At 35.5% G+C, this 15,543-nt stretch overlaps 1 protein-coding gene across 1 annotated transcript; it reads right to left on the bottom strand.

The window, feature by feature from the left end:
- Positions 1-5,825: 5,825 nt before the first annotated feature.
- On the bottom strand, positions 5,826-14,063 carry LOC134263052 (uncharacterized). Its single transcript, XM_062745356.1, has one exon. It carries the CDS (start codon positions 14,061-14,063, stop codon positions 5,826-5,828), a length of 8,238 nt encoding a protein of 2,745 aa, XP_062601340.1.
- Positions 14,064-15,543: the final 1,480 nt, after the last annotated feature.

The following is a 15,543-nucleotide window of genomic DNA, read 5'->3' as shown; positions in this document are numbered from 1 at the left end:
GAAGTTGTTACATCCAAAGAAAAAATTGGAAAATTCGCTTCCGGTGCCAAGTTATGGGCAATTTCCTGATTTTAAAATGCAATTTTGTCGCCCCTTTTTGTCGAAAATGGCTAAAGATATAAACTGGAGACTTATTGGAGAAGATAGCTTGTGACTATCTGTTTTGCGGAATCACCTTTTTATGCGTCGTCAATACTTCCGGTCGTTGCGAGCTGCAAATTAAAAAAATCGAATTTTCTAACTTTTTTTGTTTTCCAGTATTTTTCATTTATTTTTGGAATGCTAGTAGATAACCTTCTTATAATCCTAATTATATAATTTGTCTGATTATTGATAAATATTAACTCTAGATATTAGCATTTAAAAAACTGAAGCGGGTCCAAAATGGCGACTGTCTCTGTCAACTCCGATATTTCGCAATAGGGGTTTACGGAGGCAGCCGAGCGTTTGCTTGAACGAAGATAACAAAAGGATAAATGAAATGTAAAGGAATACTTGGATTGTCAAATCGTAGATACGATACAATATTTTTTTTTATAAATCCAAGGTCTTCTCAAACATCTTCTATAATTGGTTTTAGCTGGTTCTCAAAGTAGGGAAAAAAAAGACTAAATGTGCAAATGAAATACGATACCTAACATCATTTGATTTGCACCACAGATATCTTAAATCATAGTTATAAGTAATAATTTTTCAAGAAAATATATCAATATCTGATTCCTTGTCCGTCGTAGGGCGATGGGTGTTTTTCGACGAAACATTCCAGTCTTCTCATGAATCGGGGAAGTCAACCACTTTGGTGATATACAGGAAATTGATATATGCAAAAAAAAAAAAAACAAAAAAAAAATTTGCCATTACACTGCTTTAAGTGTTACTTGCCTATATACGATGTTATGTATGTATAATATGTTAAATATACTTTTTAACCCTTGAAATAGCCAATAAGAACGTTTTTAACTATATTGAAGTTACCACATCCATTTAATAGAAAATTCCAATGGAGCGAAATTAGCCAATTTAGCTCGACTTTCATAATTCTAGGACAGATAAGCTGGTGCAGAAGTATATAGTCGTGCAGATAAAAGATTACATCAACATGCCTTAATGAAGAATAACAAGGAGAAAAGTTGATTGCATCAAGAATAAATGAAATAAATAGTTTCATCATTTCATCAGTCCTCTTTCTGCTTACAGTTATTGTTACATGTGAAACTCAAATAACATATTTCAATGTGAATATGCTTGCAAAAAAATGTTGCTGGCTATCTCTCATTCTATATCAGGAAGAATCATTAGTTGGTATCGTGTCCCGCCGTTCATAGTGGAAAATGGACTGATGCAGAAGACGTGCAGGAAACCTAAGGATTATGGAGAGTCTGTTTGGAGGTTGCAGAGAGGGGGGGGGTTATGTATTAGAGATATTTTAAAATATTTTGAATAAAATAGTAACTTATTCAATCTCTGCTTTTTCTACTTGTAATAGATGAAGTTTCAGCATCTTGCTTTCCTCCGTGTATCATCATAATCCCGGTCCCGGGTCCCGAATGCCCACGCGTAACATGCAACGTTTCACTTTGAAATCAGCGGAAGTTCCTGGCTTATCTTAGCTATATTATATTACTATATGACATTTTAAAACCATGTTCATAAGAAGTCATGAAGGGAGTATGCAAATGAGAATATTTCTCTCCTTATATCATGGGGATATTTTAATCTTTTAATCAATCATGCAAAAGAACTATTTAAATATAGTAGGGGGAGAGGGCTCATTTTTTCTATGAATAATCTTATGCCGTAGTTTGAATACATTGTCTGCAAGTTTCTTGTGTTTTCGACTTATGTCCTCCGCTCCCCCGTACTTTTTCCTGTCGGATGGTCAAAATACCCATATGCAACGATCGATTGGAAAGAGAAAAAAATGTGCAGAAAAGTACCCCGTCCCCCCTTGAAATAGAATTTAAGGTGTGGTATACAGGTTGCCTGTGTTTTATTTATTTATTTTTGCTTGTTATGATTATGATCTCATGATGGGGGTTGCCCTCTTTGAAAATCGTTGCTACGGGTTAAGAGTGTCTGTTGTGTGAATCTTTGCATGGGTATCATGGTATTGACATGATTGAAGCACCGAACCTGGAACCTCGTATAATTCCTAAAAAATTTTCAAAAACTTATATATCTACTTTGTTTTACTCTAATGAAAAGGTGCAAGATGTTTACATTTTGAGCCAGGCAGTGTGGTTGCCTTGGAAAAGCTGATGCTTGTTCATGTAACTTGCAAAGTGACGATTTCTGGTCGGGATCGGCCTTATAGATTATGAACTACTATTATGGTCAGTCACTCAGTGGATTTTCCTTAGAAGTTAGAGTAAGATGATGACTAATGCAGCTTATTCAAAGTATTAGGCCTAAACGATGTCTTAACATTAAGACGTAAGTAATCAAAAGATGTAGATTTGATTTATTATGTCCATAAATATTTTTCTAATGGTACATGGTATTTTAAAGCCGAGTCTGAGGTGACGATGTGCTAAGCACGTGCTGATATCTAGGTCCATGTAAGCTGGGTAAATGCGTAGCCTAAATGCAGAAACATAAAAAAGATAAGAAGTTGCTATTAGACAAAGGTGATAAATTCTGGTTGAATTACCTTCTAGCTGGATACAAAATGTTTAGATGCACTTATGTTTGCAATTACAATTTACAGGACAGAACCGCTCAAAAGTAAGCATCCATACACATCTTATATCTGAAGAATAATTAACCCATGCAGTTATCTACTGCATGTACATGGAGTTTTCCTTTAAGGTTAAACTGACAAATATTACATTATTATTGTCAAAATGGATTCATAAGAATATCCAAGATAAATATCAATTAAGAATATCCATCTCCATTAATTAAAATTATTAAATTCAAAATAAAAGATTAATGTCAAGAGATCAACTTTTATCTGTCCCACTTATGCATCTTATTCTTCCCCTTTTCCGTGAAATGGAACCTTAACCCTAATTCTCTCCGTGCCAGGAGGCACACAAGGCCTGTGGTGAATGTTTGATTCAGTGTCACAAGGGATCTAGTCGGACGGTGGGCTTCCCTAAGGCTTTCACCCCACGTCGTCTTAACTGCCATTATTGGCGGTTCCTGATTCACAAAGTCTTTGTTGTCCAATTGTTTGTGTAACTGTGGATTTTTTCCAGGAGGAGGTAGTCGGCCTCCTGCCCAACCCCCAATCTTGGAGGACCAGTGGTTTTCTGTCAGGGTGTCCTTCCCTTATGCTGCGTTGGTCCACGGCACCTTCAGTCTATCTGGTGCACCCCTCACTTATTGAGGGATCCCCTATCCGCCACCCGGGGGACGTGCCTCCTAGCCGTGCAGCCCCAGCCGAAAGCTCATGAAAGGCAGCGGACATGAAATCTCATTTGTCTGTGTTACAAAAAACTTTAACTCATACCTTTTGAGTGAGAAGAGAGGGTATTCATATTTCACATATATATTACCTTTCCAAATATGCTATACCTGAGTTTTTTACCATGTGACTTTGACCTTGAAAGTTGACATACTTTACCATAATTTTTAAAAATACTTTGAATTGGTCATAACTTTTGACAGAGAAGAGATAGGGCTTTTAAATTCATATTAAATTTTTACATTACTTGTGTAAGTAGTCATGCAATAAATTTTCACAGCAGTAAATACCTAGGAATCGGTGTGAGGTCTTATAATGAGGCTGTAAAATTGACCGATATGTAATCTTGATAGATGAACATAGATGTTTGTTATTGAGTGTAGAACATTAGTTACTAAACTATCCAATTGCCTTCTTCTAATGCTGCAGTGGTCATTAAACAATGTTAAATGATAAAATTATAATGTGGGTCAAACTTTTGTTAAAAATAGATCACATGTACACTACAGGGTATTGCTAAAAAATATACCTGCCTCTGATTTCTTGTATTTTTCGAGAGGTTAATTTCATCTCTTCATTTCATATCTAAAACCAAATTACTGACATAAAATGTGTTACATAAAACCTATGTTTTATATCACTAACTGGTTGATGTATCAGTATTATATCAAAAGTAAAATTTGATCCAATGTTTTGATGATGTTAACTCTTAATTAATTGAACTGAACTGATTTTATTTTGAATACTCAATTTCACTTCTATGAATAAAAAATTATTATACTTTCTTAAAACAAGACTTTCAGATATAAAAATTATTCAGTAATAAAGTGGGATAAGGTGTTTTCTAGGGGATTGATTGATCTTATGCGATTTGCAAAAAAAAAAAAATGTTAATAAGAAATCTCTAGCTTTGAGACCCAAATTCTAGCTGAAAAATTTCAAATCTCCAGTTGTGAGTTCTGTCACATGTATGCAAGTTGTGACAAGACCATTCCAAATATTCTATGATTTTTATCCTGTGACCTTAAAAGTTTGATCTATTTTTCATAAAAAATTTTTAATGTTACTTCAAATCAGTCACACATGTAACTTTGCCATATATGTCCTAATGACATTAAATAGTCTGGTGGAAATTGAACTGTAATGTAATTCTTCTTTTGTGTTCACATGCAAACCATCACTGTTTCCATATTCAGCATGTTTCCTTGCCCAAGTGACGATAGATGAAAGAAGTAAATTATATTTATGCACATGATGTAGGTAGTACATGTAGTATATTTCCTGAAAAAATTGACATATTGTATTTATTGTGTTCACATATTATTGCAAATGAAATTTATATTACAATTTTACACTTAAGGACATACAAGACATTCCTTAATAATAGATAAAATTTTCCAAGATTTTGTCAATGAAGTATTGCTACTTAAACATATTTACTCACAAAAATTTGAGGTACCTTACCAGGCATTTCTGCAAGATACCAGGGGTAGTTTTTCTTATATAATCCTTTTGGGAGGAAAAATAATTTTCCAATTTCAAATGATTAAGTGTTTTGATCTTTTTTAACATTACTTCAAATCGTTGAGAATACTGGTTTAGAAATCAGAATGTAATTAAAATTTATATGAATATTATCCATACATTACGAAGATATACAAAACATATTTTGAGGAACGTCTCGTCTGACCTTAACAAAACTGAGAGACAATATGTAGTGATATATGTATCAAATATGCTTTGACCATTAAAGATGGTAAGAGTTCTCAAAGACAAAAAAATCTGAGTAATTTTGTACTTGATGGAAAAAAATTATTATCACAATTGCTAAAATGTAATCAAATTGACATTAAATGAAATAATGGGACTTGAAAAAGTCTTAAATTTTAAAACACAGGATAAAACATCTTTTTATTTACTGCTTCAGGGGAAAAGGTGCCATGGAATTCTCAGCCGACATCTGCAACACAAATAAAAGTTTAATCTCAATTCTTAAAATGAAATTTTACGCTTGATTTTAAAAGTCACATGAACATAAACATAAATTTTTTATGACTACCAGTATCATGCAAAATCTTATCATGCAATGATTACTAAATTACCAATAAATTCTGACCGCGATTGATTTGAAAGTAAATTTCTGTATCTTTGTGTCCATTTAATGTTGAGATATTACCCTTTTTTCACATCTTTTTTGTATGATGTCAATTAAATTGCTCCTTGGTCTCAAATGTTGTTTGCTATATAAATATTGTGATGCTGAGGTTTTCATTTAGAGAATAAATCATAAATGACAAAAGTTGCTAAAAAATGCCCATTCTAAACAAAATATAAAGATAGAAATTATTAAAAAACAATGCATTTTTAAAAAATATTGACTCTGTAAGTTCATTATAGAATAATCATTAGACAAGTTCTATCTTGTTTTTAAATAAACTTTAACAGCATCATGATAGCTGTAATATACTGGCATGGCCTCTAATCTTGCTTCCATGTGTTCTGTAATGTAAACATGATCTAACACTGAATTGCTGTCTGTTGTTGAAAAATTCACTTTTTGTTGAAATCCACTCGTTTCTAACATTCTTTGAATTGGTCCTTTGGATTGTGCATCTTCGTTGAAATCGCCAAGTATAAGGCATTGAGAAAACGATTCTCTATAGAAATCTACAACTCTCTGAAGGGAGTCAAGGAAGCAACCGACATTGAGAGAATTTGGTCGATATACTATGATGATAACCGTGTCCTCCTCACAAAGTTCTACAGCCATTCCTTCTATATTTTTCTGAGGTAAAACATGAACTAAAGCTTTTTCGTTTCCCTTCATATACACACCTACCCCTCCTCCTTTGGACTTGCGAAGTTTAGCAAAACTGTCTACACTTTCATCATATGACTGCTTCCTTGTAATATGATTGAATTGAAAGTCATCAAATTCAAAATTTTTTATTCTATCATTGTCTGTCAGCCATGTTTCATTGAGACATATAAGGTCTGCTTGGAGGAATCTTGCATCACTTTTCAGGTCAAGAAAATGTGCTCTTAAGCTCTGCACATTAAGTAAAACAACTGTTTTGAAGGTTCGCTCATCATAGTAGTTTGGATAATCTTGCTCTGGGATTAATTTCTCCATCTTACAAAGTGCTGACTTTATATCTGGATTAGCGTAAATTTTTCTCAGTAATGCATTTTCATCCTTTGTTTCTATGAATAAACCATTTTGTGAAGTGACACGGCTAATAGCAACATATGCCTGTCCTGGAGCGAAAGTACGATCTAAATTTACTACAACGCTGTTTGTTGTCATGCCTTGAACTTTATGTGCTGTGCATGCCCATGCGAGTTTCAAGGGAAACTGATATCGTACAACATTCTTTGTATTTTTCTCCTTGATGTCTTCTTGTATTCTTTGAATCAATACTTCATTTCCATGTTGCGTCTTTTTCCCTTGCAGCTTTCCAATATCTTCACTATCAAACAAAATTCTAATCCCTTCTACCCTATTTCTTTGCTGAGCTTGTCCAAAATCAAATCCTGAAATATGTCCCATCGCACCATTCACCAGTCCGTCTTCAACATTAATATTTCTTGTCAGCATCACTCTAGCATTCACAGAAAACAGCAAAGAAGCAGAGAGCCCATCTGTTCTTGTCCGTATGAAGGGTTTTTCACGTAAAGTCAGCTTTCCTGTAGTGTTGTCTTTTTGATAATCTTCTGCAGATATCTCTATCAGTTCTTCACAACTTGCTTGCAACATCTTGAGATTATACTCATTCGCTTCTTCATTTGTAGGATACACATGCAGTACTTCATCTGGTCCATCTCTGATGCAGTCTTTTAACATTGTTTTCGCATTTTCTGATACTGGTTCTTCAATCGTTCGAACCCGTAGTGAATTCAAAACTGTAGCAAATGCAGCATCATCACGTTGTCTCATTATTTCTTCTAACTCAACAATTTTGAAGAAGTCTAACCAGTAGTCTATGGGATATTCATCATTTTCTTTGTAGAGTATTTCCAACTTTCGTTGTTTCACAGGAGGTAGTTGGTAAAAATCTCCAACTGCTATAACAGAAATACCACCAAAAGGTTCCTTGCATTTCTTGATTTGTACCAGTCGTTCATGAATGTAATACAAAAGTCGTTTGTAAACCATTGAGACTTCATCGATGACCAAAATCTGCAGAGAAGCTAACTTTGCTCTCATTGCACTCAAACTCTGTTCTTTCAGGGGTTCGTATGGAATGGGTAGAGCTTTGGTTAAAGAAAATACGTGATGAATTGTATTGCCCCCAATATTGAAAGCAGCAGTTCCAGTAAAAGCTGTGAGAAGAACAGATAAATCTGAAGGAGATAAAACAATTTTCTCAAAAATTCGAGAGGCCTCATACTGTATGGTTTTTATCAAGTGACTTTTCCCTGTTCCGGCACCTCCAGTAACAAAGATATGTAATGGGTCTACTTTCCTATCAGCCACTTTTTTCAAGCACCATGCACGAACAATGTAGAAAACCTGTTTTTGTTTATCATTTAAACTTCGCAGTAAAGGCAAAATTTCTTCCCTTGAGTTTGAACTTTCCCTAATATGGTATATCAAATCTGAAGCGCCATCATGTTCAATTTCATGGGTGATTTCTTGTTCTTTGTTTTCTGATTGTTCTGTTTTTCTCTTTTCCTTTAGACATTCATCTCGATTTCTTTCAGTTTCTGGACAAAGGTTAGCCCAAGCATCTTCAGGTTCACCATAAACTTCTAGAGTTTCCTGAGCATTTTCAAGGGCAGCCTCATTCTTTGAGAAATTACAACGATTATTTTCAACCACAATCCTGACTGACTGTAATTTGTTTCCAGTTCTTATTCTGACAAACCCGTTTTCGTAAAATGCCTGATAATTGAATCCAGGTGGTTTCAATTGATCTTGGGTCCAATATGGAAGAAAAAGCTGTAGTATTGACTGATAATACTTTTCTGATGCATTTTCAGGATTGAACCTTGGATATCTTACTATGGCTGGCTTAGCTCTTGTTCTTCTCTGAATGTAGCCATTTCCATTTTTCAATTCATAAACACCTTCTTTTACTCCCTTTGGAATTTGAGATTTCGCCAAAACACGATACTCTGAGCAAAATTCTGCAAGGCACATTTCAGGAAAAGGATGTAGATCAGGACGATTTTCATATCTCTCCACTATATTTGTCATCCAAATACTGTCGTCATCATCTTCCAAATCATCTTCGTTCTTACATGTTCTTTTCATTTGTGAAAGAGGTTTACTCAATCGAGTCGGATTTTCACCAACTGGAACAAACACCACTTTTCTTGATCCTTCTTTCATTTTTAGATTACAAACTCTGTACACTGCTTCTTGGGCACTCACTTCTCTATGATTAAGATAAGCTGATCCAATTCTTCTTATTGTTTGACGAGCACTTAAATTTCCCTCTACAGATTCTACTTGAGTTTGTTTTAACAGCATTCCCATTTCGCGTTCTGACTTTGATATGTATGAAATTATGTAAACAATACAGCTAAATGGGTCTAGGATATACTGTATGTCCATATTCGCATCCCAACATCTGAGAAGGCATGTGTTGTATTGGTTTGTCCACATTTCATCTGGATTTCGTTTCAAGATAGTACTTGTTTTTGCAGATAATACCCTATGGGCCATTTCATAAGTATCCTGTGATAAGTGTATCTTAGTGAATATTTCCTCTGCAGTTTTGCCTTCATTCACATCATCAAGAACTTCATTCCAAACATGCAGCAAAATATCTTTAGCCTGAGATTTACTCAATCCATTGAATTTCTCCGAGTCTTCCTCATTTTCCTCACATTGTCTCGTAATAAATGTTCTTTCTGATGGTGGTCTTGGAAAGTGGAATCTACAGTCTGTTCCCTTTTTCCTACAGGATTTTGAATGGTTCTTACTATGTTGTTGAACATCTAAAACAATTTTTCGCAGCTCTTGGTCATCATTTTCAGCAGGTAAAGCGCATGTGATATATTTATCAATAAAATCACAAACAGTTTCATCACCATCTTCCTCAAATTTTGGTGCATTCTCAATCCAGTACAAGCAGTGCATGTGTGGAGAGCCCCTTTGTTGAAATTCTACTCTCACAAAAAAATCAATAACATTTCCTATAGGTTTTGAAGGTGACAATATTACATGTCTTTGAAACATATGAAATCTATGTTCAAACATTCTGGCAACAGTAACTGGATTGCTTCTCAAAATCTCACTCTTTTCTGACCAGTCTAAATCAGAAGGAGATCTAGAATCATTTTCTTGAAATAAAATTGATGCAATTATTTCGTTCCATCTATATTCAGCTGCAGAAAATGAACAAAACCATGTTGGGATACCTAACTGTCGAAGCATAGCGAACAGATCTTTCTGAGAAGCTGACCAATATGCAGGTGTTCCTCGAATGGGTTGCATAAATCGTAAAGCCTCATCATTCCTCAAGAGTCTTGAGAGAACATCAGGATTCTGTAACATTTCAGATGTTACTGCATTTCCACTATCAAGCTTTGAAAAAGACTTTCGAATTGAAATTTGTGTTTTCTCTATTACTTGGTTCAATTCTGACATGTATTGAGAGAAGAAGATGTAATTTGTGTCCTTAGCAAATCTGTTATCAGCATTCATAAGTCTGTTGTTAAAATATCTTGATAGGGTTATTTTCACATCTCGATCTTCATTCCAAGAAAAGTTGCCACTTGGAAATAAATGTGGAAATGATTTTGCTTCGTTTCCTTCTTCTTGCAACATTCGGACTGGATTTTTCCCTTCGCCTGGTGCTATATTGTAAACATCATCAAAGTAATGATCAAGAACTTCTTGTGCCACATCTACTGGCTGTAAACATGTGTCAGTAGCAACTGGGTTTTCATCTCTCTCATCTTCTTTCACTTCTTCATCTACAAATTCACTAGTCTCATTAAATAGCAAATCATTTTGGTCACTATTTCCTTCCCACAAGGTATTGATCACTACGTCTTTATACCATTTGTTTTCTTTCCTTAAATAATCAAGAGCCATGTTAACATGAGTTGGATTAACAAATTGGTATTCGTAATAGCCCTTGTACGCAAGCTTTCGTTTTAGCTTAACTCTTAACAATAAATTGTCATCCCCATTTCTTGGTAAAGCTGTTGCCTTTTCCATATTTGATGGCACACAAACAACAGGCCCATGTACATTCCTTTGACCACCTTGTGGAAGAGCCATCACTTTCATAAAGGGAATATGCAAAGCAATTAAATGCTGCTCCAAACTGTTTAAACTGCTAAGCTCGCATGGAATTTCCTCTAATGACATTTTATTAACAGCTGCCTCTGCTGGAATATTCCCACTCAATATTTTCCTATGACAAGTAAAGCATATCCACAATGATGACTGGGGGCAATGCACTGAACACGACAATGTACAATCATGGGAGCATTTTTTCTGTACACAAATCTGTGCAATTTTATAAGCTTCATGTCTTTTCTCATACATTTCAAGTGTGCATCGTTGGACTTGATGTTCAAACAGTAAACGATTACAACAGCAACATGTGTAGTCTGGCCCATCTCTCACACTTTCCTTAAACAATATCAAAACTTCTTCTTCATCTTCCAACTTTACTTTTAGTGCTCGTCTCTGATTCAGGACATTCTCCTTCTTCTTCTTTTTCTCAGCAGCACTAAAATGATACTTTACTTTATTAACAGCCTTAACCTTCTGTCTATGTTCTTCATCATTCTTGTACTGCTCTATACTTCTTTGTTTAATAGCCACTCTGTGTTCTTCATCATTCTTGTACTTTTTAATACTTCTTTGTTTAACATTCAGTCTGTGTGCTTCATTATTTTTGTACTTCTCTATACTCTTTTCTTGGTAATTCTTTCTGTGTACTTCATCATTCCTGTACTTTTCTGCACTTCTTTGTTTTAAATCCTCTCTGTGTTCTTCATCATTCCTGTATTTTTCTGTACTTCTTTGTTTCACATCCTTTTTGTGTACTTCATCATACCTGTACTTTTCTGTACTTCTTTGTTTTACATCCTTTTTGTGTACTTCATCATACCTGTACTTTTCTGTACTTCTTTGTTTTACATCCTTTCTGTGCAATTCATTATTCCTGTACTTTTCTTTACTTCTCTGTTTTACATCCATTCTGTGCAATTCATCATTCCTGTACTTTTCTTTACTTCTTTGTTTAACATCCTTTCTGTATTCTTTATCATTCTTGTACTTATCCATACTTCTTTGTTTAACACCCTCTCTATGTACTATATCTGACCTATATTTCTCAATACTTCTTCTTTTCTTGTATTGTTTATGGATACCATCTGTTGTGTATTTCCTTTTACAAGCTTCCAAGCTCCTCTGTTTTGCCTTTGCTTTGAAAATTCCATCACTTTTATATCTTTCCTTACCATTTGCGATTGCCTTTAATCTAAATTGAAGGTCAGTCTTGTACTTCAGTTTTGCTGCTCTTAATTTCCTTTCTGTGTAATTTCCATTCTTTAGTTTCTTTTCATGATCTGTACTTAATTTTTTGGCCGATGAAAAGATACGCATTTCCCTCATACGATTTCGATTTCTACGTCTTTCTCTGTAGCCTTTCTTGCCAACATACAGAGCATTATTTTCCTTGGAACTAATCGTTTCTCTCTCAGTAACTGACATCACTACATTATAATGATTCTGATCCTGATGAACTAAATAAAATGACCCTGTGCTTTGAACATTCATAGGTTCTACCTGTTTTCCTGAGAATGTAACCCAGTGATTTTCTGTATATGTATGTATATCAGTGCTCAAGAGGTGAGAGAGAGCAAGAATTTCCATTTCAGTTGCCCATGTACCATCGTTTGACATACCTGTTAAATTCAAGTGATTTTCAACAGAACTTTCTGTAGATCTTACAAAAGTTTCAAACAGTGTTCTATTTTTTAGTAGATGTTCACACACTGCTGATCGTATTGCATAATGATAATCCTCTACTCCAATCAAACAAAATGAAATGGCCCTGAAAAAACAATTTCCATCCCCTTCAATTTCAACATATTCACTGGGTGCACCTGCTTCTCGCACAAAGCAATCCTGTTCAACATTACTATTTGTACCTGACTGTGGTATTCCCAGAGTCTGACAAAGCTGTAATTTCACAGTGTTAGAAAGTGGCAGAAAACTTATACTATGACTTTCACTGCAAATGAGTTCAACATCATCATTGGCAACTGATTGAAAACCATTAGCATCTGACTGAACATTTGCAGTCAAAAGGTCTATGTTTTCTTGAAATGCTAAATTCAAGTCTTTATTTTGCTGATTACATTTTCCTGGCTCGATTTCAATTACATGTTTATCAGTTGTTGCAAACTGGCTAACTGAACAATCAACACCTGTTATTTCACATTCAGTAATTCCAGAAATTCCCATTGACATTGCCAAGGACAATATGTGATTGTAAATATCATCAACTGATTGATACAGTATCCTTGTACTCCTTCCAGTTACACTCATACACCCCGATTGTGATCTTGAATGTGGATCAAATGTAAAGAAGCCATCCTCTGTTTTTCCAACCAAAAAAGTATTTCCCTTGAAGCATACAAAACACCCACTTGTTTCTCCAAGACCAATTTGCAATGCATCTGTCAGTGAATATGCATTAAATTCATCATAGTTTGGTTCTACATTTGACAAATTTATTAGGCTGCATAGAGATTCGCATGCTTTGAACTCAAACATTGTATTAAAACACTCAAAAAATTGAGGCAACTCGTTCACAAAAAGATACCTACTGACAATGGTTGAACTACGCTGTAGGTATGTATAAAGCTCATCTCCTGTTGCTAACACTTTATTCATATCTGAAGTTTGCCACTGATTAGAATTCTTTACTTTATGGTATGCTAATGCTGCTAACGAGTTCGCAACACATTGTGTTCCTGCATTTTCACCAAACATTAAGTCACCTTGATGAAAAGACCCTTGAATAGATACCTTGTCCAATGTTACTGGTTCATCTTTATTTACACAAGCATAGTCACCACCAAGTTCACCAGTACACAGTCTTCCAATTCTGCACTCTGATTTATTTCTCTCATATACACTATCTATATTCTCATTTTCATCATATAAATTCCTTTTAGTATCCTTTTTAGATCTCGTTCTTTTAATCTGGTTTGCATCAATCAATATCCTGCTGGACTCATCCCCCTTGGAGGATGACATATCCAGCTGCGCCTGACCTGCTGAGTCAGACACGTGCACGGTGTCCGGCTCAGGTACCCTCGCTGGAGTACAAACCCACGGTGGGGAGTCAGGGGACGGTGCCATGCCTCCGTTTCGGGCACACAGACGACTTCCCTGAGAAGATGCGTTACTCAGGGCAGTTGGTTGCATTTTCTCGCGAAGAGAGGCCTGCAACCTGGCCAAGGGTTTTTCCTCAAAAGGCGGCAACCCTACAGAGCCTTGCCCCGGAAAATTACCGGGTGGAGCTGAGATAGCTCCATCTACTGCTCCAGCTGGGACAGCAGAATCTGGAGGAGTATCTGATGATGGCAAGGACTGCTCCTGCCTCTTTTCCCTCTTGCGGTCTTTATCTCTCTGGCGTTTTCCCCTGCCAGTCAAGGTCTTTCTCTTTGGCATCTAAAAAAACATTTTTCCCATATATCAAAACAAGATATTCATATTAAATTAGAATAAGGATACCAAATAAAAAATTTAATCACCTTGCACTCCATAACAATGTCTTTTATGTTCTACACTTTAAGCTATGGCTATTAACAGGATATATTTGTATGTGTACAAATATTTGTATGTGTACAAAATTTGGTTTATTCAAAATTTAGTGCAATCTATAGATATACAGTTGTTGGCTTAATCATGAATTAGCGCTACACATGTCTGTGATGAATATCTGTATATTGTATTTGTAAATGATTTTATTAGCAGTAATCGTGAATTTAAGACCATCATTGTCTGCGCCAAACCTGCTTAAAAATAAAGCACTCTTTTTATTAAGTACACATACAGTACCCCTTATAGGCCTAAAATAACAAGTGGCCCATGAGCCACATCGCTCACCTGAGAAGCTTTGACAATGCTGTTCTTTACCAGATTCCCCCCTTGTAATACACCTATACATATTGTGACCCCATCCTACCCCACTAATCATAATTTGGACAATTTGAAATCTACACTATCCTAGGAATCTTTCATATAAGTTTCAGCTTTTCTGGCCCAGTGGTTCTTGAGAAGAAAATTTTAAAGATTTTTCCTTTTTTATCGCTATGTAAAACTTTGATTCCCCATTGTGACCCTGCCCAACTCCGGGGAGTCATGATTTGAACAATTTAAAATCTACACTACCCAGGATGCTTCCACATAAGTTTCAGCTTTTCTGGCCCAGTGGTTCTTGAGAAGATTTTTCCTATATATTTGTATGTAAAACTTTGATTCCCCATTGTAGCCCCGCCCTACCCCAGGGGTCATGATTTGGGCTATTTGAAATCTACACTTTTCCAGGAATCTTCCATATAAGTTTCAGCTTTTCTGGCCCAGTCGTTCTTGAGAAGGAGATTTTTAAAGATTATTCCTTTATTTTTCTATGTAAAACTTTGATTCCCCATTTTGGCCCTGCCCAACCCCTGGGGGTCATGATTTGAACAATTTAGAATCTACACTACCTGAAGATACTTCCACATAAGTTTCAGCTTTTCTGGCTCATTGGTTTTTGAGAAGAAAATTTTAAAAGATTTTTCCTATATATTTCTATTTTAAACTTTGTTTCCCAATTGTGGCCCCGTCCTACCCCCGGGGGTCATGATTTTAACAATTTAGAATCTACACTACCCAAGGATGCTCCCACACAAGTTTCAGCTTTTCTGGCCCAGTTGTTCTTGAGAAAAAGAATTTTAAAGATTTTTCCTATATATTTCTATGTAAAACTTTCATTCCCCATTGTGGCCCCGCCCTACATGTATCCCCGGGGGTCGTGATTTGAACAATTTAGAATCTACACTACCCTAGGACGCTTCCACATAAGTTTTAATGACCCCACCCAAATTTTGTCTTTTCTTGATTATCTCCCCTTGTGAGGGAACTTGGCCCTTCATTTAATAATTTA

This window comes from Saccostrea cucullata, unplaced genomic scaffold, assembly GCF_032062105.1.
Source record: "Saccostrea cucullata isolate Sc308-1 unplaced genomic scaffold, CSIRO_AGI_Scuc_v1 ctg10665, whole genome shotgun sequence".
Lineage (NCBI taxonomy): Eukaryota > Metazoa > Mollusca > Bivalvia > Ostreida > Ostreidae > Saccostrea > Saccostrea cuccullata.
The sequence above is the reverse complement of the archived record's forward strand: the minus strand, read 5'-3'. Positions and strand labels throughout refer to the sequence as shown.

Excerpts from the sequence above, each read along its gene's own strand:
- LOC134263052 (XM_062745356.1), bottom strand. The coding sequence starts at position 14,063 with ATGCCAAAGAGAAAGACCTTGACTGGCAGGGGAAAACGCCAGAGAGAT.